The sequence below is a fragment of the Capra hircus genome, chromosome 21 (assembly GCF_001704415.2).
Source record: "Capra hircus breed San Clemente chromosome 21, ASM170441v1, whole genome shotgun sequence".
In the NCBI taxonomy this organism is placed as follows: Eukaryota; Metazoa; Chordata; class Mammalia; order Artiodactyla; family Bovidae; genus Capra; species Capra hircus.
The window spans coordinates 66,395,288-66,417,946 of NC_030828.1; the positions used below are offsets into that span (position 1 = coordinate 66,395,288).

The window sequence follows — 22,659 nt, forward strand, 5'->3', positions numbered from 1 at the left end:
GGACGTTGTTTGTCCTGACACTCGGTGGATAGGGAGAGTGAGGCACAGGACAGGAGCCGCAGCCCCTCCATGTCCCGCTTGTAAAGCCACTTATCAAGCAAGGTCTCTCTGTCTCTTCTTGGAATGTTTTCCTGGGCTCTACCATGGGGAGAAAGAGAGGGCCATTTGTCCACACTCAGATGAGAGCATCAGAAGGGCACAGCTGTCCTTTCCCTACCCTAGCTGACGCCATCAGGAGGGACCCTGGATGCTGGGGCTGGGGCTGCGGGCTGTGCCCTCCCTGTGCTGGGGAGGAGTGGGCTTTATTCTCAGGGAGTGGGTTGCCATGCCCGCCTCCAGGGGATCGTCCCGACCAAGGGATCAAACCTGTGTCTCTTGTGTCTCCCAGACTGGCAGGCAGAGTCTTCACCACTGCACCACCCGGGAAGCCTCTGAGTTCCAAAGGGCAGGTTCAAACAGTTGCTAATCAGGGAAGTTGGACTGAGGGACGGAACTGAACTGAATCAGGGAAGGGAGGGTACAGAGTGACAAGGGAGAAGCAGTTGAGAAATAATAGTGCAGCCTTGGGGCAGGGTCATGGTTCCTCCTCAAGTGATCAGTCGCTCAGTTGTGTCCGACTCTGGACTCCATGGACTGCAGCACTCCAATCTTCCCTGTCTATCACCAAGCCCCTGAGCTTGCCCAAACTCATGTCCACTGAGTTGGTGATGCCATCCAACCATCTCATCCTCTGCCTCATCCTTCTCCTTCTGCCTTCAATCTTCCCCAGCATCAGAATCTTTTCTAAAGAGTCAGTTCTTCCCATCAGATGACCAAAGTATTGAAGCTTCAGCATCAGTCCTTCCAGTGAATATTCAGGATACACACAACAGTATCTTTGAGCTCTTCTGTTGGGTAGGTGTCCCAACAAATGGAACATGTTAACTACTTGATGAAACATTCTCCAGAGAGAAGGTCACTCCGTGACTCCAGATGGCCTCTGGCTTTGAAGAATGCAGGCCCTGTGGGCACCCTGGTCCTAATCAGAAAGCCCGCCCCCTTGACTATAAGACACCACACAACCCCTCACCCGCGCCCGGGTGGGACACACAGCTGTCTGTTATTATTCATATTCGGCCATGCTGGGGCCTGCTGCTGTGCAGGCTTTGCTCTAGCTGCTGCCGGCGGGGGCTCCTCTCATCACAGCGCTCGGGCTTCTCGCTGCGCGAGTTCCCGTGTTGCGGGGCACGGATTCAGGAGTTGTAGCACAGGGCTCCCATTGCCCTTTGCCACGTGGGATCTTCCTGGCTCAGGTATCGAACCCACGTCTCCTGCGGTGGCAGGCGGATTCTTTACCACTGAGCCACCACGGAAGCCCAGGACCCAGCTTTGAGGGCATTAGCCCATTGTGGCCCCCTTCCTTCACCTGACAAAGCAATTCTTTTCTACTTCACCCCAAACTGTCTCCAAGATTCAGTTCAGCCCCGGTGCACAGAGGCTGGGCTTCCGCATCAGCAGCGTTGTCCGTTCCCATTAGTTCTCTCGGGCAACCTGGGTGTCCGTGGATGAGGTGTCGAGAAGACAGGAAATGTCCTAGAGAGGCCGAGCAGTTCTTCAGTGTCTCCCCTGAAGAGCATTTACTCTTTTAAAGACCCCATCCCAATCCTAAAAACTGACCCCATGCCTCTGAGGAGGGCTGGTCCTGCCCACCTGGCTTGGGACCACAGCAGGGAGCCCTGGGGGAGGGATGCCCCTTCTGCTGAATGCCAGCCAGGGGGTTTCCAGGCTGCAGGACATCTGACGGGCTACTATTATGATGGTTGGGTTTTCATAAATACTGCAAAGGAGAGGAACAAGAAGTTCTAAGAAATTCTGCTTTGGAATGCTTTGCACATGCCAACTTACACAGTGTGATTCATTCCAAATACACCCCCATCATATATAGTGCTTTATTTTTGGAATATTTTCTTTCTTTGCCTGGGAAGCACTTGTTCCTGAGCTGCTAGGACTTGGGTGTCATGAGACTACACCCCGTATCATATAGCATGACATTTCTTAGACTTGTTTCTGGGGGAGCAATAGCCGAACTGACCCCCAGTATCTGGTTGCAAATATTGCCAAACTAGGATTTAAACCAGAAGGACATGGAAGACTCTTCACTTGGCCTGTCATGGCCTAAGTGCAAGGACGGGCAGTTTTTTGGCAGCTGGTTTGCATCTGCATGACGCTGATCTTCATTCAGCGCCCTCTAACGTATTCTAGACACTAGCTGCAATCACAAAGCTAACATGCACTTGGTCGTGTCCAGCTCTTTGCGACCCCATGGACTGCAGCCCACCAGGCTCCTCTTGTCCATGGAATGCTTCAGGCAGGAATACAGGAGTGGGTTGCCGTTCCCTTTTCCAGGGGATCTTCCCGGCCCAGGGACTGAACCCACATCTCTTGCATTTCTTGCGCTGGCAGGCAGGTTCTTTACCGCTAGTGCCACCTATTTTAGTTGTAGTTACGAAGCTAATACAGTCCCGCAATTTTAACAAAACAAATATTAAACCAGGGATTTTCTACGCAAGTGGAATCTATGTAAAATAGACCTAATTGACAAAAACCAGATCACTCAGTCATTCAGTTGAGGAACTCATTTATTTCATGCAGAAGTCTTCATAGATGCCACATTCACAACAGGTGCAGACAAGGCTGAGTGGCAGACGGCAGGCAGCAGTAATCAGTGTCTGGAGAGGCCCCAGAGAGCTGGTCAAAGGATCAAGCACAGGGCCTGATCGCGGGTGCAGCCGGGGGGGCGGATCCCGGGGTACTGCCCAGCACCCACCTGGAAGTCTGTCCACCGGGGGGTCTGGAGCCCCGAGGTGTGGGGGGAGGTCACAGTGGGCGGTGCCCCGTTTCCAGCAGCATGCTCTCCAGAAGCAGCCTGCTGCCGCCCTCCAGGTAGGGCTGGTGCAGCCACATGGACAGGTAGCTGAGGGCGAGGTCGCGGTCGGCCGTGTGTGCCAGCTGCTCCACCACCGTGCGCTTCAGGCGGAGCTCCTGGCTGTACATGTCCGAGAGCTTGCGGGAGACCTCGTCTGCAACCAACGCGGGCCCCCTTGAACAGCGGCCTTTGCTGGAGGGGGAGCCCGAGGCTGGGGTGACCCGCCACTGCTTTGTTTCTTTCCCGGCCTGCTGCACTGCTTATGGGATCTTAGTTCCTGGACTAGGGATCGAACCCATGCCCTCCGGAGTGGAAGCACCAAGTCCTGACCACCAGGGACTTTGAAAAGCTGCTCCTTAAAAGCCAGAGTCAGCAGCAGAACTGGGAGGAAGATGGACTCTAGCCGGTGTAGATCAGGATCATATAACAAGGGAAATGAGTGTCATGGAATTAAAAGGCACCTGTAACCTTTTCTACGCAGCTCTTAGGAGCCTACAGTCACTATACAGAGCACATTCATCTCAAACTGACAATATTCAATGAACACGTTACATTAGGTGATTTTATCCTTCTCCCTTATTTAGAAGTGAGGTCTCAAAGCGACAGCAAATAGTTTAGCCCTTCTTTTAAACTAATAATGCTAAAAAGAGGCCTTACTGCACAATTTATTTAGGTAATGGAGTTTGTTTTCCCAGAAGCCTGCCTTCATGGGGCAGGCTAAAGTGACCCCCATTTATTTTTTAAACAAAGCAAAACAAAAAGTGAAAACCTATCTTTCTACAAAAAAAAAAAAAAAAATCCTACCTCTGCTGAGGAGGCTAAGTTCATTCTTCCCATTGGCTTTAAAGGACTAATGGCAGCTTGCTTCATGGGTCTCTAATGATGTTTAATATTCTTTGCTGATTGTTGTTCGGTCACTAAGACGTGTCCGACTCTGTGACCCCAGGGGCTGCAGCATGCCAGGCTTCCCTGTCCTTCACCATCTCCCGGAGCTTGCTCAAACGCATGTCCATTGAGTTGGTGATGCCATCCAACCATCTCATCCTCTGTTGCCCCCTTCTCCTCCTGCCCTCAATCTTTCCCAGCATCAGGGTCTTTTCCAGTGAGTCTTTGCTGGTTAGTAGGTAATTAGAGCCAAGAAGAAATGCTCATCTAAGATGCCTCCATTTCCCTCCCTCCCAAAGGATCCTCCTGAATTGAATTTCAAAGTCTTGTCAGCTTTAGAGGGCCAGATCGAAATGGCATGAAATGCTCTTAGGATCTACCCTTGAAAAGAAGGCAGAAAGGACTACTTACAAAAACGAGCCGTGGGCCACGTGTGGAAGAGTGGGGGGCGCTTCCTCTCCTCCCCATGATGGTAATCTTCTAGTTCACAAACGCCCTTGGTGGTTGAAGACAGCTTTTCCATCTTCATCTGTATTTTGGTCTGAAAAAGATATTAGACTATGAGAATATTATTTGAAATTCAGTCTTAGATTCAGTAACTCTTAAGATTTCAAAGCTAAGAAATGTTCTGTTGAGATGTAAGTCCAATAACTCAACACCATTCACTCATGTGCAGCAAATTTCTGGGAGATGGAGGTAAATGGTTGCTTCGATTTCACAAGTTTGGATTACTTCAGTAATAAACCCTGGATTTCCATTGCTGGAGAAGAGGAAGCTTGCTGAGTCCCACTTCACTGAACTCTCTGAACATCACTCACTTTTTAGCACTGAAGACCTAGAGGGGTGGCAAGGTAGGCTCTGCCTTTTATGGAATGAAAGACAGGAGAAGAGGCATTAAACAAGCTCACTTCTGACTCGATATGAACTGCCTTTTGAGTTTGATGCCAAAAACTCGGCCTCTGTGCACCAGTGCTGAGTCAAATCTTGGACAGAGTTTTGGGTGAAGTAGAAAAGAATAGCTTTATTGCTTTGCCAGGCAAAGGGGGACATGGCAGCCTCTTGCTCGGAAAAACTGCGTGTCTGCAGCCCGGGGGGTATTTGACGAGGAGTTCAAGGGGTGGGGTTGCCAATAAGATTAGGGTGTGTGGAGGGCCTGGTCTCAGGTGGTCGGGGCTCCTAATCTTGATGAGTTTCTCGGGTCCCTTTAATCTTGCCTCAAGTAGTTTCTTAACTGCTCCTCTCTAAATTAGCAACTGCTGGAATCCATCCTTTGGAACTCAGGGAAGATCAGGGAGGCTGGAGTCTTTTTTTAAATTATTTATTCATCACAACTTTATCTAATGATTTTTGGCTGTGTTGGGCCTTTGTTGCTGCAGTGAGCAGGTGGGGGTGGCCCTCTCCAGCTGTGGTGCTCGGGCGTCTCACCGCAGTGTCTTCTCTTGTTGCCAAGCACGGGCTCTAGCAGAGGCTCGGTAGTTGTGGCTCATGGGCTTAGCTGCTAGGCGGGATGTGGGATCTTCCCAGATGAGGGATCGAACCCATGTCCCCTGCACTGGCAGGCGAATTCTTTACCACGGAGCCTCCAGGGAAGCCCCGTATTTATTTATCTGGCCATGCCAGGTCTTAGCTGCGGCACTCAGGATCTCTGATCTTTGCTGCAGCACGTGGGATTGAACCCGGGTCCCCTGCACTGGGAGCGTGACGTCTTAGCCACTGGACCACCAGGCAGGTCTCTGGGGTCTTGCCTACAAACAAGAAACGTGGGACAAAAAGGCTTCCGTGACCTGCTTGGTTTCAAGTTCACTGAAACCTCTGAGGCTTGGTTTCCTTGTTGATAAAACTGCAATAACGAAAGGCAGCCCAGCACGCCGCACACAGGGAGGCAACAGCGACCACGTGACGCTGACGGTGCCTGGTGCTCGTCAGGAGCTTGCTGCAGTGTGGACCGGCCCAACAGAGCGCCTGCTAACAGGGCCGGGGGACTGATGAGTGCCTGTGGAGCGCCTGGTCGGAGCCACGTCAGTGTTTGTGAAGTAAGACAAACGCGTGCAGTGACCAAGCTTTTGGATTTCAGTAGCATAGCTCTGTGTGTGTGCGTGTTGAGTCACTCCAGTCGTGTCCAGTTCTGTGTGACCCCATGGACTGTGTAGCCCACCAGGCTCCTCTGTCCATGGGATTCTCCAGGCAAGAATACAGGAGCGGGTTGCCATGCACCCCTCCAGGGGATCTTCCCAACTCAGGGATCGAACCCGTGTCTCTTATGTGTACCTGCATTGGCAGTCAGGTTACCACTAGCGCCACCTGGGAAGCCCCATCGTAGGTCTGCTAGACCACAACTCTAGGTCCTAAGTATGAAGTTAGCTTTATGTACACAGCGGGGTATAAGAAAAACTCTATCAGTCATCAGGCCTTAATTCCCTGCACTTGGTCCTTCAAGCACTCTCTAACTACATGAAGCGGCTGAACTAAATTTTGCTAACATTAGTTTTTAAAGAACCAGACTCTCTTCCCAAATCTTTCCAGGTTTGATATTTCATTTGGCCCAACCCCAGGAGATAGGACTCATCATTTCCGGATGACAGCTGGGAAAATTCTCAAGGTTGCTGAGCTCGGGAAGGACGAGGCCAGGCCTCGACACCCAATCCCCAGCCCTGCCCTCTGTGTCCTGTGGCAGCTCCTCGCTGCCACCTAATGCTAAGAAGAGCTGACAAGCCCGAGGACAGCAAAGGAAACTCTGGAGGCTCGAGCCTGGGCCGGAGGGGCCAGCTCCATCCAGGGGCTCATTCAACAATAATGACACCAAAGTCACACAAGTGACAAGCTCGTGGCTCCACGTCCCTCCTAAAGGCAACAGCCCTCACTGTGAAATGTTCGTCCAGCTGAGGGACACGGACACCTTCATCCAGGCCAGATTCAAGGCCAAGTCAAGCCTGGGAAACCATTCTCTCTAAAGGCTCAAGGAAAATAGGAATAATGATATCAGCATCCTCATAACATCAACTTTGGTTTTGAAACTGAGTGAGAACTAACTTTCAAACTACTTTATTTTTTTTGGCCATGCTACGCAGCTCGCAGGATCCTAGTTCCCGAACCAGGGACTGAACCTGGGCCCACAGCAGTGAAAACAGTCCTAACCACTGTACCACCAGGGAAGTCCCTCGAACCACTTATTCCATCTGAAATAGAAAAAATCCACTGGGGCAGAGAACTCTGGGGCCTGACCACCAGCACCCATGGCCAGCCCAGGCTTTGTCTGAAGGAAGGCCTTGGGAGCTAGGGCCACTGTGGGGCATGTGGCCACCTCAAACCCAGCGGCCACTTTCAGCTGCCCTGCCAGGCCACGTGCTGTGGGTGGAGGGGCCGGGCACAGGACATGTCACCTGCTCAGTCCATCAGGCTGGACTTTCTGGCCCTTGACTCAGGTCTGACGCCCTCCCAGGCCACCCCTCCTCTGCACGGTCAGCAGGGTGGGGAAGGGGTTCCCGTGGCACCAGACAGCCCTGCAAGAACAGGGAGAGTGGGGACCGCGCAAGCAAAGCCAGTCAGTCCCTCCTGCCTCGCCTAAAACGGGAGGCGAACAGCCTCTTCCCCTTGTTCCTGCCCAAGCCCTCCTTCCCCACCGTGGTGTGCATATGTACAGAGTTATAAATGAGGGGAGTACGTGCTAAAGAAAGCCAAATGGCATTTAGAAACAAAATCCTTCCCAGGGTTTTTGCGCTTCGTAAAAGTCATGTTAGCATGTGCCCGAAGTGTTTCCAGTTCTGATCCAGCCGGGGGTTCTGTAAGATGTTTTGTGCAGAGAGGGAGGCGGGAGGCCGCGGACGATGGAAGTTCTGGTGCGAGAGTTGCCACATCGACCCAACAGATGATAGCCCGGCTGCCTGTGCTTAACCACGTTGAAAGCATTCAATATACGCAGGGAACTATATTCTATATGCCGTAACAGCCCATAGCGGGAAAGGGTATGAGAGAGTGTGTACATGTGGGTAACGGGAGGAACACAACGCTGTAACCCAACTAGACTTCAACGGAACAACAAAAGCTAACAACTAAAAGCTGAGTGTGACCAGGAAATAAATATTTCAATGTAGGAACTTAGCCATCCAGTTTTTTCTCTTTCAAGCAACGTGTGCACTGGTGTTTTGTCCAAACAAAACCACTTGCCAAAATCAAATGGGTTAATATTGGGGGGAAAAAAAATACACGTGGCCAGTTTTCAATTGGCTTTTTCTGGAAACTTGATTGATTACTCTGCCTGTGTTAATTCAGGAAGCCCAGGTCCAGAAGCTGAGGTCAATGACCCAATTACTGGAGACGCAGCAGTGAACACAGAGATGCCACCGAACAAACACCCACACGCCTTCCCCTCCAGCCTTCCTAGGGTGGAGCTGAGAATGAAAGACCGCACAGGCCTGTCCTGTTTCTGCCTGAGCACTGCGTGCAAGGGGTCGGGCAGGTGGGCAAGTGTTTCTTATCACAGCACCACCCAAAGGCAGTGTTACAAACCAGGACAATCACAAAACCCTGATTATTTACTTAGAGGAGACAGATAGCTTCCCCGCCACTCCCCCACGGCAAAATATCCTGAAGACAGTGGTGCATTTCGATCAACGGAAAGGTGAAACCACCAAGATGTCCTTGGTGCCCTATTTGTTTTTCTCATTTTCATGTTTCAGAAACCATTACACCTTATAAAGGATGTGCTTCTTTTCTGAAAAACTTATAAACGTACAGTCTGCCTTTTAATAGGTGGAATCCTGACTTTGAACAAGTGCTATCTTGAAGAAATACAATGATACTTGACATATGCTGTTTAAAAAGATAAGGAAGCATGTCAAGCATTAGAAACATATCAAGAAATGTTAGAATATGTAGACGCTCTATGTGGAGAAGCTTTAGTTATCTGTGTTTAAGGTGTGTAAACCCCATCCCTGTGTCTGGCTGAGATGAGCTGTTTCGTCCACATGTGGTGGCCAGCGTGGTGGGTACCCACTTCCAGCCTTGAGTTAAACAACCCTTCAGAGCATCCCTTATGGGCGAGATCAGGGCTCTCAGGCCATATCCAGCTAGGTCTATTTTTGTGCGTCCCTTGAGCTAAGAATGGGTTTTACATTTTTAAGTGGTTGGAAAAAAAAAATCAAAAGCAGAATATTTTATGTGACACATGAAAGTTGTATAAAATTCACAGTTCAGCGTCCATAAATAGAGCTCTGCTGGAAGGCGGTGGCGCCTGCTCGCCTCCGGATGGCTGCTGAGTAGAAGCGAGAGGCCCACAAGCCTAATCTGCTCCCTGTGGGGACCTGGAGCAGGGACACTGCCCTGCGACACGCCGATCAGGACGGTCAGGACAGCATCTCGGAAACAAGATTTATAGGGCAGGCAGAGCAAGAGACCAAAGAGGAGGCGGAGGAGGGACAAACAAAATCTCGGAGGGAAGTGTGGAGCCCCTCCGGGCGCCTGCGCACACTCGGCGCGGGGCGGCGGCACCTTACCAAACCTTCCAGGGTGGCCTGCAGCTGCTCGCACAGCGTCTCGAGCTCCCTGCTGTATTCCGGGTGCTCCTTTTCTGCACAGTCGTCGGAAGCCAGGCCGCTGCTCACTAATTCTATCTTGTCTTTGCTCCTGGACCAGATGGAAAAGCGGGAACAGAACACACTCCGTGAGGTCACCTCCCTTCGTTAGGATGAACCCCAGAAAACTCAATATCCGTGTACATCGACTGTGTCCGCCGGTGTCATTTCACGTCATCACGTTTGCGTGTTATTTACGCATACGAGGAATATGTCCATTCGCTGCTCGATTCTGCCCTAGAACAAAGTCGGTTCAATCGAGTCCTGTGGCATCTTCAGTGGGCAAGACACAGTCATTTCCTCAGAGCCCGCCAGCTAGGAATGTGTTTTGTAACTGGAAAGCTGTGATCCACGGCACCTGAAATTAATCTAGTGGCTCCGCAATCAACATTTAAGTGAAAAAAATGAAACATTAGAAGATTATCAGAGAAGATCTTCTCGTTGTTCTTCATTTTGTAGTCCAAGAAGTTTTAAAAAAGATTTTTGGAGCATACTTGATTTACAATGCTGTGTTAGTTTCAGCTGTACAGCAAGTGAATCAGCCATACATACACATACAGCCACTCCTTTTTAGGTTCTTTTCCCATCTAGGCCACTACAGAGTAGTAAGGAGAGTCCCCTGAGCTATCCAGTAGGTCCTTATTAGTTATCTATTTTATTTACAGTAGTGTGTGTGTATGTATCAATCCCAAACTCCCAATGTATCCCACCCCTCGCCTCCAACTTCAGAGAGCATCTTATGGAGTCAGGTAAGAACTGCTTCGTGGAACTTGCTGAGCAGGAGAAGGGACGAGAGGGCTGACATGTCTGATGTGCTTGGAAGAGCTGGCGAGGGCCAGGGGTCCAGCCCAAGGAGTTAAGACTCTAGACTCCGGCCGGTAGACAAAGATGTGCAGCTTCGAGAAATTAAAACTACTATATACAGATCCGCACTCATGTTTCTCTTCAGGTCATTTAAATCTTTCGCCTTTCACTAAAAGAGTTCCATGGGTAGGAACAAGCTTGAGTCTTGATTAAATTTTTTGAGGCCTTGCATAAGCCAGGCTGATTTAAAAAAAAAACCAAAAATCCAAAACTAAAAACATATATAGGGGAAAGTGCAAAGAACAATAAAGCGAATCTTTCCATCAGAACTGCAACTGCCAAGTTTCGTCATAACTCTTTTGTCTTTCTAAAAGAACTTGCTGAGGGAACACCCTCCAGCATGTCTCCTCTGCTCTAGACACCCCACTCCACGTCTGACTCCTGGTCGCCATAGGGAGATACCCAGGGCAAGGTCTGGGAGGGTCTCAAGTCCAGGGGCTTCTCTCCCTGTTGCATCTGGGGTAAAAGCACAGGGCCCAGGGAAGCGTTCAGGTTCCCCAACCTAGAAGCTACCCAAACCCCTGTCCTTCCGGGTTTTTATGGAGGCTTCCTTATGAAGTCACAATTGATTAAATGATTGGCCATTGGTGATTAACTCAAGTTCCCCAGAGTGCAGGTGAGGGGGCGGGGCTGACAGTGCCAACTCCAATTGCACGGCTGGTATCCCCTCCTTAGGGGTTTTCCAAAAAGCCCCCTTATTAGCACAGGCTCGGATGTCTTAGGAAGGGGCCTGCTATGACCACAGGGCACTCCTTAATCCTTCTGGAGCTAATTCAGGAACTGGAGGACCAAAGAACAAATATTACTATAACTAAAGATTCTTCCATAGCTCGAGTCCCTAAGGAAATCATCAGGGTTTTAAGAGCCATGTGCCAAGAACAGGGATAAAGGGCAAATCTATGTATTTTCTAGTGATAGTCAGAACACCGCAGAAATAAAACGCAGCAGTCTGGAGATGAAGTAGTACGTGCCCCACCGTCCCACTCAGTCCTCCCAGAAGGTACCAGCGCCTGAGTCTGTCTCCTCCCAATCCATTTTGATAATTTGACATGCAGATGTAACCACAAACGATTTGTAGCATAATTTTGTTTTTAAAATGCACGTACACTTCATACCTGCATGCACTGTTTTACCAGTTGCTTGTTCGCTTTATTTATCCATGTTGCTGGAGGCTACGTGGCCCACTCTACGTGGCCCACTCTAAAAGACGCCCATGAAATGTCTGCCCAATCGCTAAGGCGGAAGCGCACAGAACATGTTCTGCCGGTACTTACAACAAACTGATTTTCATGTTGGCAATACTGTTTGCAGTAGCAAAACCTCCATCGTTGAGGGTTTCCCATTTCAGGATTAAATTATGCCAGTCGGCTGCATTGTCCTTAATTTTTCTTGCACTGACAGATAAGACAGGTTTTCTTGGTGTTACAGTTCCAAGAGTCTTTGCTAATAGGGAGGAAGAGAAACATCACTTTATGAAATTCAAGATCACAGTTGGGGGGAAAATGGTCCTTATGATTTGCGACAGTAAGACTATTTAAAACACTACATTGACTGGACAGATCGTGTTGTGGAAACGAAGACATGCGGATGAATGTGAAAGTTCCTGGGACTAGACAAAGAGAATTGTTTCTACCTTTAAAGTCTCGGCAGATATAGCTGAGTCCTCTTGAAGCCTAATGGCTCGAGACTCACCCCGAGCACTCTGTGATGTCAAAATGAAAGTTGCTCAGTAGTGTCCGACTCTTTGCGACCCCATGGACTGTAGCCTGCCAGGCTCCTCCGTCCATGGAATTCTCCAGGCAAGAATTCTGGAATGGGTAGCCACTTCCTTCTCCAGGGGATCTTCCCAACCCAGGGATGGACCCCAGGTCTCCCACATTGTGAGCACTCTGACCACTTGCAAAGGCTGGGATGGAAGCAGAGCTGTAACTCTCTGCTGCCAGGCTCTGATGCCCCTGCCTTGGCGCTCCCATTCTCTAGCCTCAGGCATTTGCTCCAAGCCCTGTGGGTAAGTGGTGCTAGTCACTCCAACACTGACAAGGCTGGACCCCAGAGACGCAGTGATGGTCTCGATGCTGCCAATACATGGGGAGGTCCAAACTCCTTCAGGACCTGACTCCCTCTCTGCCTCGCTGCAACCCCCACCTTGAAGCCCCTCGATTTCTAACTAAAATCAACTACTGGCAACTCTTAAAAGTCCTCTGGATGTGCAGTTCTCTGTGCTAGAAAGTTCTTTCCTTCCTCAAAATAATGCTGCCCATATCCTGGGACTCACTCAGACCCCAGCTCCTGTGGGAAGCAACACCCAGACCATTCAGGCTGCCTGGCCCTCCCACCCCTCTATTCTTCTCTACTTAGAATCCCTCAGGGACTTCCCTGGTGGCCCAGGGGGCCCAGGTTCGATACCTGGTCAGGAAACTAGATCCCACATGCCACAAATAAAGATCCTGCACGCTGCAATGAAGATGGAAGATCCCTCGTGCCGCAACTAAGACAGAACACAGCCCAAAAAAACCCCCCAAAAAATCCTACAAAGGCATCTCATGGGCCACAGGATAAGGTCCAAATTCTCAGAGAGGTCCTTAGGAATCCAGGAAACACAATTGTCTGGAATATAGATTCTAGAGACCAGGCTGACTGGGTTTGAGTCCCAGCTCTGTTACAGCCACCTGTGCAATCTTGGGTAAGTTAGTCAACCTCTCATGGTCTCAAAGTGTCCATCCGTAAAATGGGGATAAACTACATCTACTTCTGAGTTAATGTGAAGATGAGATAATATATGCAAAGCTGTGAGGGCCTGGCACATGGCAAGTATCCAACACAGTATGTGCTACCTCAAGGGCCTCTCCAGTGTGTTTTCCACCACCATCAAGCAGTGCACTCCACCCTGACACTGTCTACTGGGAGTCAGCATCAGATTCCACAAGATAACGGCTCAGTCCTGTAAGACTCCTCTCCCCTCCCTCCACTTCAGATCCCAGCTTCAAGTCCAGGTTGCCCCTTGTGCCTCTGACCTGCAGTCCCCCCTCCTGAGGTTTGATTAACTTGTTAGAGTGGCTCACAGAGAACTCAGGAAAACATCCTCCTTACTAGGCTACCAGGGAGAGCCAGATGGGAGAGACGCATGGGCCGAAGCATGTGGGCAGGGGAGCAGAGCGCTCTACCTGCAATCCCAGCTGCTCACCAACCCGAACATTCTTACAACCCTTCACTCCTGAAAGTTCTCACAACCCTTCACTTTTGGTTTTTTATGGAGGCTTCATTACATGGGCACAACTGATTAAATGAGTCACCGATGGGGCTGATTTAACTCCAGCCTCTCTCCCCTGGTGGTTGAGGTGGGTGGGACTGAAAGTTACAATTCTAATCACATGGGTGGCTCCCCCTTGACAACCAGCCTACCAGGAGCTACCCAGGAGCTTCACTTTTAAATATCATTGATTTTTTTTCATTCATTCTTTCTTTAGACAACTGTCCAGTATTTGCTGAAACCTAAATGCAGGTCAGGAGGCAACAGTTAGAACTGGACATGGAACAACAGACTGGTTCCCAATAGGAAAAGGAGTACGTCAAGGCTGGATATTGTCACCCTGCTTCTTTAACTTATGTGCAGAGTACATCATGAGACACACTGGGCTGGAAGAAGCACAAGCTGGAATCAAGATTGCTGGGAGAAATATCAATAACCTCAGATATGCAGATGACATCACCCTTATGGCAGAAAGTGAACAGAAACTAAAGACCCTCTTGATGAAAGTGAATGAGGAGAGTGAAAAAGTTGGCTTAAAGCTCAACATTCAAAAAACGAAGATCATGGCTTCTGGTCCCATCACTTCATGGGAAATAGATGGGGAAACAGTGGAAACAGTGTCAGACTTTATTTTTTGGGGCTCCAAAATCACTGCAGATGGTGACTCCAGCCATGAAATTAAAAGACGCTTACTCCTTGGAAGGAAAGTTATGACCAACCTAGATAGCATATTGAAAAGCAGAGACATTACTTTGCCAACAAAGATCCGTCTAGTCAGGGCTATGGTTTTTCTAGTGGTCATGTATGGATGTGACAGTTGGACTGTGAAGAAAGCTGAGCGCTGAAGAATTGATACTTTTGAACTGTGGTGTTGGAGAAGACTCTTGAGAGTCCCTTGGGCTGCAAGGAGATGAGATCCAACCAGTTCATCCTAAAGGAGATCAGTCCTGAGTGTTCAATGGAAGGACTGATGCTGAAGCTGAAACTCCAATACTTTGGCCACCTCACGCGAAGAGTTGACTCATTGCAAAAGACTCTGATGCTGAGAGGGATTGGGGGCAGGAGCAGAAGGGGACGACAGAGGATGAGATGGCTGGATGGCATCACCGACTCGATGGACATGAGTTTGAGTGAACTCCGGGAGTTGGTGATGGACAGGGAGGTCTGGCGTGCTGCGATTCACGGGGTTGCAAAGAGTCAGACACGACTGAGCGACTGAACTGAACTGAACTGAACTACATTACACCAGACATGGGGGGAGGAAGTGAGTGATCTACATAGACCAGGACCATTTCCATAGAACTTACTTTCCAAAGACGAGGTGGATAACAATTAGGTGATTATCAGGTGTTTTTTTTTTTCTTTTTTGGCTGCACCATGTGGCATGTGGGATCTTAGTTCCCAGACCAAGGACTGAACCCAAGTCCCCTGAACTGAGACTTAACCACTGGACCGCCAGAGAAGTCCCTATGATCATTAGCTTATATCATAAATGCCAGAGAATAAAACAGGGTCTTGTGTTAAGAGTAAACCCCGGGAAGCCATTGTCATTTAGGCTGAAACCTAAATGATGAGAAGTCAACAGCAAGGACCCTAAGTGAGAATGAGCTTGCTGAGTGTGAAACAAGACCCATGTGGCTACAATGAAAAGGAGAGAGAGGGAGTAGTAGCTGAGGAGGCAGTCAAGACAGCCAGAAACTTATAGGCCAAGGTAAGACGTTTGGGTTTATTCCAAGTCAATGAAAAGCAAGCAGGAAGCTTTGAGTAGCTACATGACCTGATGTAGGTTTTTAGAAAGTCAGTTCCACAAAGAAGTCTTCTTGGATCCCAAGGTTAGGTTAGGACTTACTGCACTCTATACCTGAACACCCTCGACTTCATTAAGCTTCATTCGTGACACTCACCAACGCAGTGTATTTGCTTGTTTAATGCCTAATACATTCCTTGACAGCCTAAGTTCCACCACAGTAGTGACTAAGGCTATCTTGTTCCCTCTTACAACTTCAGCACATAGTGAAGGAAAGTCGATCAGTCATGTACGACTCTTTGCAACCCCATGGGCAAACATCCCAGTCCATGGGATCCTCCAGGCCAGAATACTGGAGTGGGTAGCCTGTTCCCTTCTCCAGAGGGTTTTCCCAACCCAGGGATTGAACCCAGGTCTCCCGCATTGTAGGCGGATTCTTTATCAGCTGAGCCACAAACGAAGCCCTCAGCACATCGTAGGTGCAGACTAGAATGTGTTAAATGGAGAAAAAAAATCTCTTACCGCCTGTACCACGATCTTCTAAGGAGTTCCCTTACCGAATAGGGGCTCCTGGCGGGCGAGGAGCACCTGAGAGTCACCATTTGTCTGCCCCATAATACAGCACATATTTAGGAACCAAAAACAACACTCTGACTTCAACTCAAACGAGATCAGGTATCAGCCACAGAGCAGGACAGCAGCATAGCGGGTATCTTACTTATTCTCTCCAAGCCTCGACTTCCCACCTGTTGATGACACTTCAAGGGATCGCGGTGAGGCTCAGTGAGCACTCGCTGAATGACAGCTTTTATTATAAGCAGAAAAAACTCTGTGGCCGGGAACTCTGACTGACGGGATTTCAGAAAAAGCGTTCTGCTGTTGCTAATTTATAACGACAATTTGAGTCTCAGGATCTGCTGACGCTCCTTTGTATCATTTTGCTAAAACTGACTTCCAGGCCGACTGCGGAGCCTGTGCCGGGGCCAGCGGGCTGGGCCGGGGCCAGGCAAGAATCGGCACGCAACTCGGAAAACTTCCGGCCGCGGGTCCAGCTCCAAGACCAAACGGCACCACTCGCACCCTCCCGCTTGGGAAAACCGGCCCTTCTCACGCACCTTCCATGCCTTCCGCAGGGACCCCGGGAAAAAGACCCGAAGCCCCGCCCATGGCACAGGAAGTCCGCTGGCGTCACTTCCGACACGCCCACCGCCCCTAGACCGGGCTCTGCCGCTCTAGCCGGGGGCGGAGCCGGCTGTCCGTCGGCGGTGCCCGTCCCGTTGCCCAGGGAACGGGCTCCCGGCAGTCCCCGCGGCCCGGAGTCCATCCCCACCTCCTCCGGCCCTGCCGGGCCGACGAGTCCGGAGGGGCTGCCGCGGGAGGTGAGTCCCGCCACGCCGCCCGGCCCCGCGCTCCCCCGCCCGAGCCGAGCTCCCGCGCCTCAGGGTCTCACTGCGCGTCTCGCCCCCGTTCCCGACCCCCGTCTCGCCCGCGCCAGGTGGCCGAGGCCGTTGCCGAGGCGCACGAAGCGTCGGGCCCCGTTCCGGGCAGAAGCGGGCGGCCAGCTGAGGGAGCCGTCGTCGCCCACGCCTCTGGGCGCCGCGGGTCCGCCGCCCCGCGCGCGCGGCTCGCTCGCCCCTCAGGTTCCGCGCCTTCCCTCTGCCGGGCCGCGCCCTCGTACCCCCGCCGGCCCCGGGTGCCGAGCTCCAGGGTCTTTCTGAGGGACCCTGCGCCCTGTCCCCCGCCCGAGCCTCTCAGTCCCGGTCCCTTCATCCGCCCACCAGCGCCTGGCATCAGGCCTTGGCTCGTACCCAGTCGATGCTAAGTGTTCGTTAAATGGATAAGTGAGCGACTCGCCTCTCAGTCCTTTAAGGCCCTAGGCAAGATAGTAAGTGCCGGTTGAGGAGTGCGGCGACCTGGCCCATAGCACAGCCCCTTCCTCGGCTATGTGCTCAGGGCAAGTGATGTCTCCGTAAACTTGAGTTTCACCGTCAGTAAAGTAGGGATTGATAATAGTTTCCAGCCCTGGCTGGGTGAGAGGATTAAATGGGTCAGTGCTTGTGAATTGCTCAGCACCGTGGCCGGGCGCTGTGCATTTCAATAAAGGCTAGCTAGCCCCTGCGGTCCTTACCCGCACACCCTACTTACTTTTCTCTTCTCTGCTCTTTTGTTCTTCATCCCTTTTCTTGCTGAGATTCAGGAATTTTATTCCGTCCTATTGCTTCTGTTGACATTTGTTGGCAGAGTGCGGGGTACCAGCTTGGCAGCACCCCTGCCTTATCTGCTGGAGTGATCAGTTGCACTTGGGCTTGACTTCCTCCTAGTAGCCAAGGTCTTGAAAACTTTTAAGGAAAGGAGTTCTGGAAATCCCCAAACCCAGATCCCAGGATGGACAGAATCTGGGAATAAAGTCATTGTAGCCCTTATGTTCACCAGTCCTTCTGGTCCCCTGAGCTGCAAACCACTTTGTACTTTGTCTCACCTAGAAGCTACAGTGCACCTTGGTGAAGCTCTGAATTTGTTTTTGTTTTTTTTAAACATCCCTCGTTGGTTCATTCAGCAGGTAGTTATTTGGTGCCTGTTGTATGCCAGCCACAGTACCAGCTTCTAGAGACGCTGTGGTGGACCAGACAGAGCCAGTCCCTGTCCCCAGGGAACTTTCCAGCTTGAGAACCAGCAGGTGTAGGTACAGGGGATGCTCTGCTGGAGTTTTCAGGACTGGCTTGGAGGCTGGTGGTGGAATAAGGGTGGTCCTCTTCTGAAGGAGTGACTAGTAAGGAGCTTTTGTTAGGTTTAAGTTACTTTGTAGTCTCATTGTCTTTTTCAGCATGAGATTGGCTCCTGTTGGATTCGTTTTCCATTTTCTCTAAGAGAAATTAGACTTTAAGTTTGGGGCAGGCCTCATTTTATCTTAGCTTCTGTGTAGTTTGGACAAAATGGCTCCTGGAACTTAGTGGGGAAAAGGGAAGGAAAAAGGCATCAGGCAGAGTAGCTGACTGAACTTAGAAAAGTGGAGAATGGCTTGGAAAACAGTTACTCGTAACAAATTTGGAGTCAGGCCCTGAGAGATGTCCAGATACAGAAGAGCCTACGAGCGTGGTAGACTCCGAGGGAGTTGTTGATGGCTCTGAACTGCTGAGGCAGACGTGAGCTGTCGTTCAAAGCGTGTGTCAGTTTTAAGTGAATGTATTCTTTGGACCCAGACATAAAGAGACCATTGAATTTTTGCATAATGATGGACGTGAGTGATGTGGAGTGGCTTTATATGTTGTTCTGCTATACCTCAGGAGTGCTGGCAGTGTTTAGAGAGAGATTAATTCAACAGATGCATGTCGATTGTGCCACACTCCCTGGTGGTCTTTTGGAGACGAGCAGGATGTAGATGAAGACTGGCAGGAAGCCGCCGAGGAGGATAGAGAGCAAAGCATGTGGTAACTGCGCTCACGGCGTTCTGTGAAGGCGGAGAGACGCCAGCGAAGTGTCAGAGGGAGTCTGAAGGCTTCCTGTGGGCAGCGTGTTCTTGCAAGATATGTGTGGGGGATGGGGAAGGAACGAAAGGGGCTTCGCGAAAACCGTGGGTGTTCAGGCCTGTGGTGGCAAGCTACTGTGGCTGCAGTGTGGGGGATGGGGAAGGAAGAGTGGCCTGAGATGAAGCTAGACACAGGCTGCCTTGTTGAAATACTCAGCGTCATGCTCTGATCGAACTTCAGCCTCTGAGCACTGGCTAACCAGCAGGGTTGGGATCAGGGAAGTGACCGAATTTCAGCTGAAAGATAAATGACTGCCTCCATCTCATTATGTTCAGCCATGAGATTTTATGCGAAGTCAAGTGGGCCATAGGAAGTATCACCAGGAACAAAGCTAGTGGAGGTGATGGAATTCCAGCTGAGCTATTTCAAATCCTAAAAGATAATGCTGTTAAAGTGCTGCACTCAATATGCCAACAAATTTGGAAAACTCAGCCAGTCTGGGACTGAAAAGGTCAGTTTTTATTCCAATCCCGAAGAAAGGCAATGCCAAAGAATGTTCAGACTACCACACAATTACATTCATCTCACATGCTAGCAAAGCAATGCTCAAAATTCTCCAAGCCAGGCTTTAACAGTATGTGAACCATGAACTTCCAGATGTTCAATCTGGATTTAGAAAAGGCAGAGGATTCAGATATCAAATTGTCAACATCTGTTGGATCATTGAAAAAACAGGAGAGTTCCAGAAAAACATCTATTTCTTTTTACTAACTACGTCAAAGCCTTTGACTGTGTGGATCTTAACAAATTGTGGAAAGTTCTTCAAGAGATAGGACTACCAGACCACCTTATCTGCCTCCTGTATGCAGGTCAGGAAGCAACAGGTAGAACCAGACACAGAACAACAGACAGGTTCCAAATCGGGAAAGGAGTACCTCAAGGCTGTATATTGTCACCCTGCTTATTTAACTTATATGTGGAGTACATCATACGAAATGCTGGACTGGATGAAGCACAAGCTGGAATCAAGATTGCTGGAAGAAATATCAATAACCTCAGATATGCAGATGACACCACCCTTACAGCAGAAAGCAAAGAAGGACTAAAGAGCCTCTTGATGAAAGAGAAAGAAGAGAGTGAAAAAGCTGGCTTAAAACTCAATATTCAGAAAACTGAGATCATGGCATCTGGTCCCATCACTTCATGGCAAATAAATGGGGAAAAAATGGAAACAAGTGAGAGACTTTATTTTTTGGGTCTCCAAGATCACTGCAGATGGTGACTGCAGCCATGAAAGTAAAAGACGCTTGCTCCTTGGAAGAAAAGCTGTGACTAACCCAGATGGCATACTAAAAAGCAGAGACATTACTTTGCCAACGAAGGTCCATCTAGTCAAAGCTGTGGTTTTTCTGGTAGTCATGTATGGATGTGAGAGTTGGACCATAAAGGAAGCTGAACACCAAAGAATTGATGCCTTTGAACTAGGGTGTTGGAGAAGACTCTTGAGAGTCCCTTGGACCACAAGGAGATCCAACCAGTCCATCCTAAAGGAAATCAGTCCTGAATATTTATTGGAAGGACTGATGCTGAAGCTCCAATACTTTGGCCACATGATGGGAAGAACTGACTCATTTGAAAAGACCCTGATGCTGGGAAAGATTGAAGGCAGGAGGAGAGGGGATGACAGAGGATGAGATGGTTGGATGGCATCACCGACTATATGCACATGAGTTTGAGTAAGCTCCGGGAGTTGGTGATGGACAGGGAGGCCTGGCGTGCTGCAGTCCATGGGGTTGCAAAGAGTGACGTGACTGAACTGAACTGAAAAGATTTTAATACTTAAAAGAATAGTGGCTGTTGTAGCCAGAGTTTAATAATAGACTGTACAACAGGGAGACTAATTACCACTTCATAGAGATTTTGGAGGGAATCCTTAAACCATTAGATTTGTCAGGGTGCTTTGGCAACTTCCAACCATTGTACTCAGTGGATAATTTAGACCATTGTACTAAGTGGATAATTTTTTAAAACTACCAATCAGGTATTTGGGTGCCATCAGTCAGTGTGAAGTCAGCTACCACCTTCCAGATGTGTGGGGTGTGGTTATAATGGGGGAGGGAATTATCCTGTCTTGAGGAAGAATGTTGTGATTTTTATATGTTTAATGGAAATATCCATGACCAGGGAAGCGTTATTGATTTTAAAGATTGGATTGAGGATATTTTGCAGTAAGACCTGAAGTTAACTTTTTGAATTTTTTCATTCAACAGATTGAACATCTACTCCATGCCAAAGGTGTTGTTAGCCACTAGGCTTTTCACTGGTAAACAGGAGAGAATTTGTGTTGCTCACAGTCTCATCAGTGAGATGATCATTAAACTGTTTATCAAATAAAGTAATTAAAAGTGTGATGAGAATTATGAAGGACAAGATGAAAAGTTGAGGGATGCGGGGACTGATGGACACTGTCAGTGATCTGGTCAGGGGGTGTCTTTCTGAAGCCAGATGTGTGGAGTGAGATGCAAGGTGGTGGGGAGCAGGGAGGATAGTCAGTTCTGAAGCCCAAGGAGGGAATAAGTGGGTGGTAGAGACAGAGCTTAGAGGATGAGTGAGGAGAGGTGGACGTGTGATGGGGGAGCTGGGAAGGGGTCAGGCCACACAGGGCCTTGTTGGCCACAGAAAGGTGTTTGGCTGACTCAAAGCACTAGGAAGCCCCGCTGAAGAATTTTGAATAGGGTGAGTGATATGAGAGCCACCCATTTCTCTTTCAAAGAACTTTAAAAACAAAACGAAACAAAACACTTTTTCGGAGCTGTTTTAGGTTTACAGCAAAACTGAGGGGAAGCTGCAGATATTTCCTTATACTCCCTGAAAGTGAAGGTGAAAGTCGCTCAGTTGTGTCCGACTCTTTGTGACCCAATGGACTAAACAGTCCGTGGAATTCTTCAAGCCAGAATACTGGAGTGGGTAGCCTTTCCTTTCTCCAGGGGATCTTCCCAACCCAGGGATCGAACCCAGGCCTCTCTTCCCCTGCACATGTATCGCCTCCCTTATTAGCACCATCCCCCACCACAGTGGGACATTTGTTACAGTCGGTGAACCGGCATTGGTACAGCATTATCACCCACAGTCCATAGTTTTCCTTAGGGTCTTTGGTGTGCATTCCATAGGTCTGGACAAATGTATGGTGGCATGCATCCATCATTATGGTGTCAGTGCTTTTACTGCCCTAAAAATCCTCTGTGCTCTGCCTATGTATCCCTTCCCTCCCACCCAAACCTTGGCAACCCCTATCTTTTTATTGTCTTCATAGTTTGCCTTTTCCAGGAGGTTACATGGTTGGAATTATACAGCATGAAACCTTTTCAGATTGCCTTCTTTCATTTAGTAATGTGCACTTCAAGTTCTCCTTGTCTTTTCATGATTCAATAACCCATTTATTTTTAGTGCTGAATAATGTTCCAGTGTCTGGATGTACCAGAGTTTGCTTATTCATTCACTTAGTAAAGGACATCCTCATTGCATCCAAATTTTTACAGTTTTGATTGAAGGCGCTATAAATATCCTGGTGAAGGTTTTGTGTGGATGTAAGTTTTGAACTCCTTTAGATAAGTACCAAGGACTCCATTGCTGGATCATATGATAAGATTATGTTTAGCTTTATAAGAAACCTTCATGTTGTCTTCCTAAGTGGCTGTACCATTTTTTGTCCCCACCAGCAATGAATGAGAGTTCCTGTTGCCCCATATTCTCAACAGCATTTGGTGTTGTCACTGTTAGAGATTTGGCCATTCTGCTAGGTTTATAGTGGTATCTTGTTTTAATTTGCATTCTCCCGATGACATATGATGTGGAGCGTCTTTTCATAGACTTACTTGATATCTGTGTATCTTCTTTGGTAAGATGTTTTATTAAGATCTTTTGCCCATATTTTAATTGGGTTCTTGAGTTTTAAAAGTTCTTTGTATATT

General features: G+C 49.1%; 2 protein-coding genes across 8 annotated transcripts in view; one reads left to right on the forward strand and one right to left on the reverse strand.

Annotated features, from left to right (window-relative positions):
* Window positions 2,601-16,397, reverse strand: CINP (cyclin dependent kinase 2 interacting protein). Of its 3 annotated transcripts, none has more exons than XM_005695419.3 (5): window positions 16,337-16,397; window positions 11,499-11,667; window positions 9,283-9,412; window positions 4,202-4,331; window positions 2,601-3,059 (listed from the first exon to the last, which is right to left on the reverse strand). In XM_005695419.3, exons 1-5 carry the CDS (start codon window positions 16,386-16,388, stop codon window positions 2,857-2,859), a joined length of 684 nt encoding a protein of 227 aa, XP_005695476.2. In that variant the 5' UTR covers window positions 16,389-16,397; the 3' UTR covers window positions 2,601-2,856. The 3 variants fall into 3 exon arrangements, with proteins under 3 accessions (XP_005695476.2, XP_017921512.1, XP_017921511.1); XM_018066023.1 differs by having other exon boundaries at window positions 2,601-3,079; XM_018066022.1 differs by having other exon boundaries at window positions 2,601-3,097.
* Window positions 16,439-22,659, forward strand: part of TECPR2 (tectonin beta-propeller repeat containing 2) — a 100,695-nt gene continuing 94,474 nt past the window's right edge. For 4 of the 5 annotated variants that reach the window (XM_018066024.1, XM_018066028.1, XM_018066029.1 and 1 more), the window contains exon 1: window positions 16,439-16,600. The gene's annotated coding sequence lies outside the window, so the exon portion shown is untranslated. Of the gene's footprint in view, window positions 16,601-20,956; window positions 21,012-22,659 lie in introns of those variants that run through there. The other variant, XM_018066025.1, reaches the window with a different exon arrangement.

What these genes read in the sequence shown, in the direction of transcription:
- CINP (XM_005695419.3), bottom strand. Translation starts at nt 16,388, where the DNA reads ATGGGCGGGGCTTCGGGTCTTTTTCCCGGGGTCCCTGCGGAAGGCATG. An exon ending in AGGCCACCCTGGAAGGTTTG is followed by an intron (nt 4,332 to 9,282) that starts GTAAGGTGCCGC and finishes TATCTTTTTCAG; the next exon opens with ACCAAAATACAGATGAAGAT. An exon ending in GTGGCCCACGGCTCGTTTTT is followed by an intron (nt 3,060 to 4,201) that starts GTAAGTAGTCCT and finishes CGTTGGTTGCAG; the next exon opens with ACGAGGTCTCCCGCAAGCTC.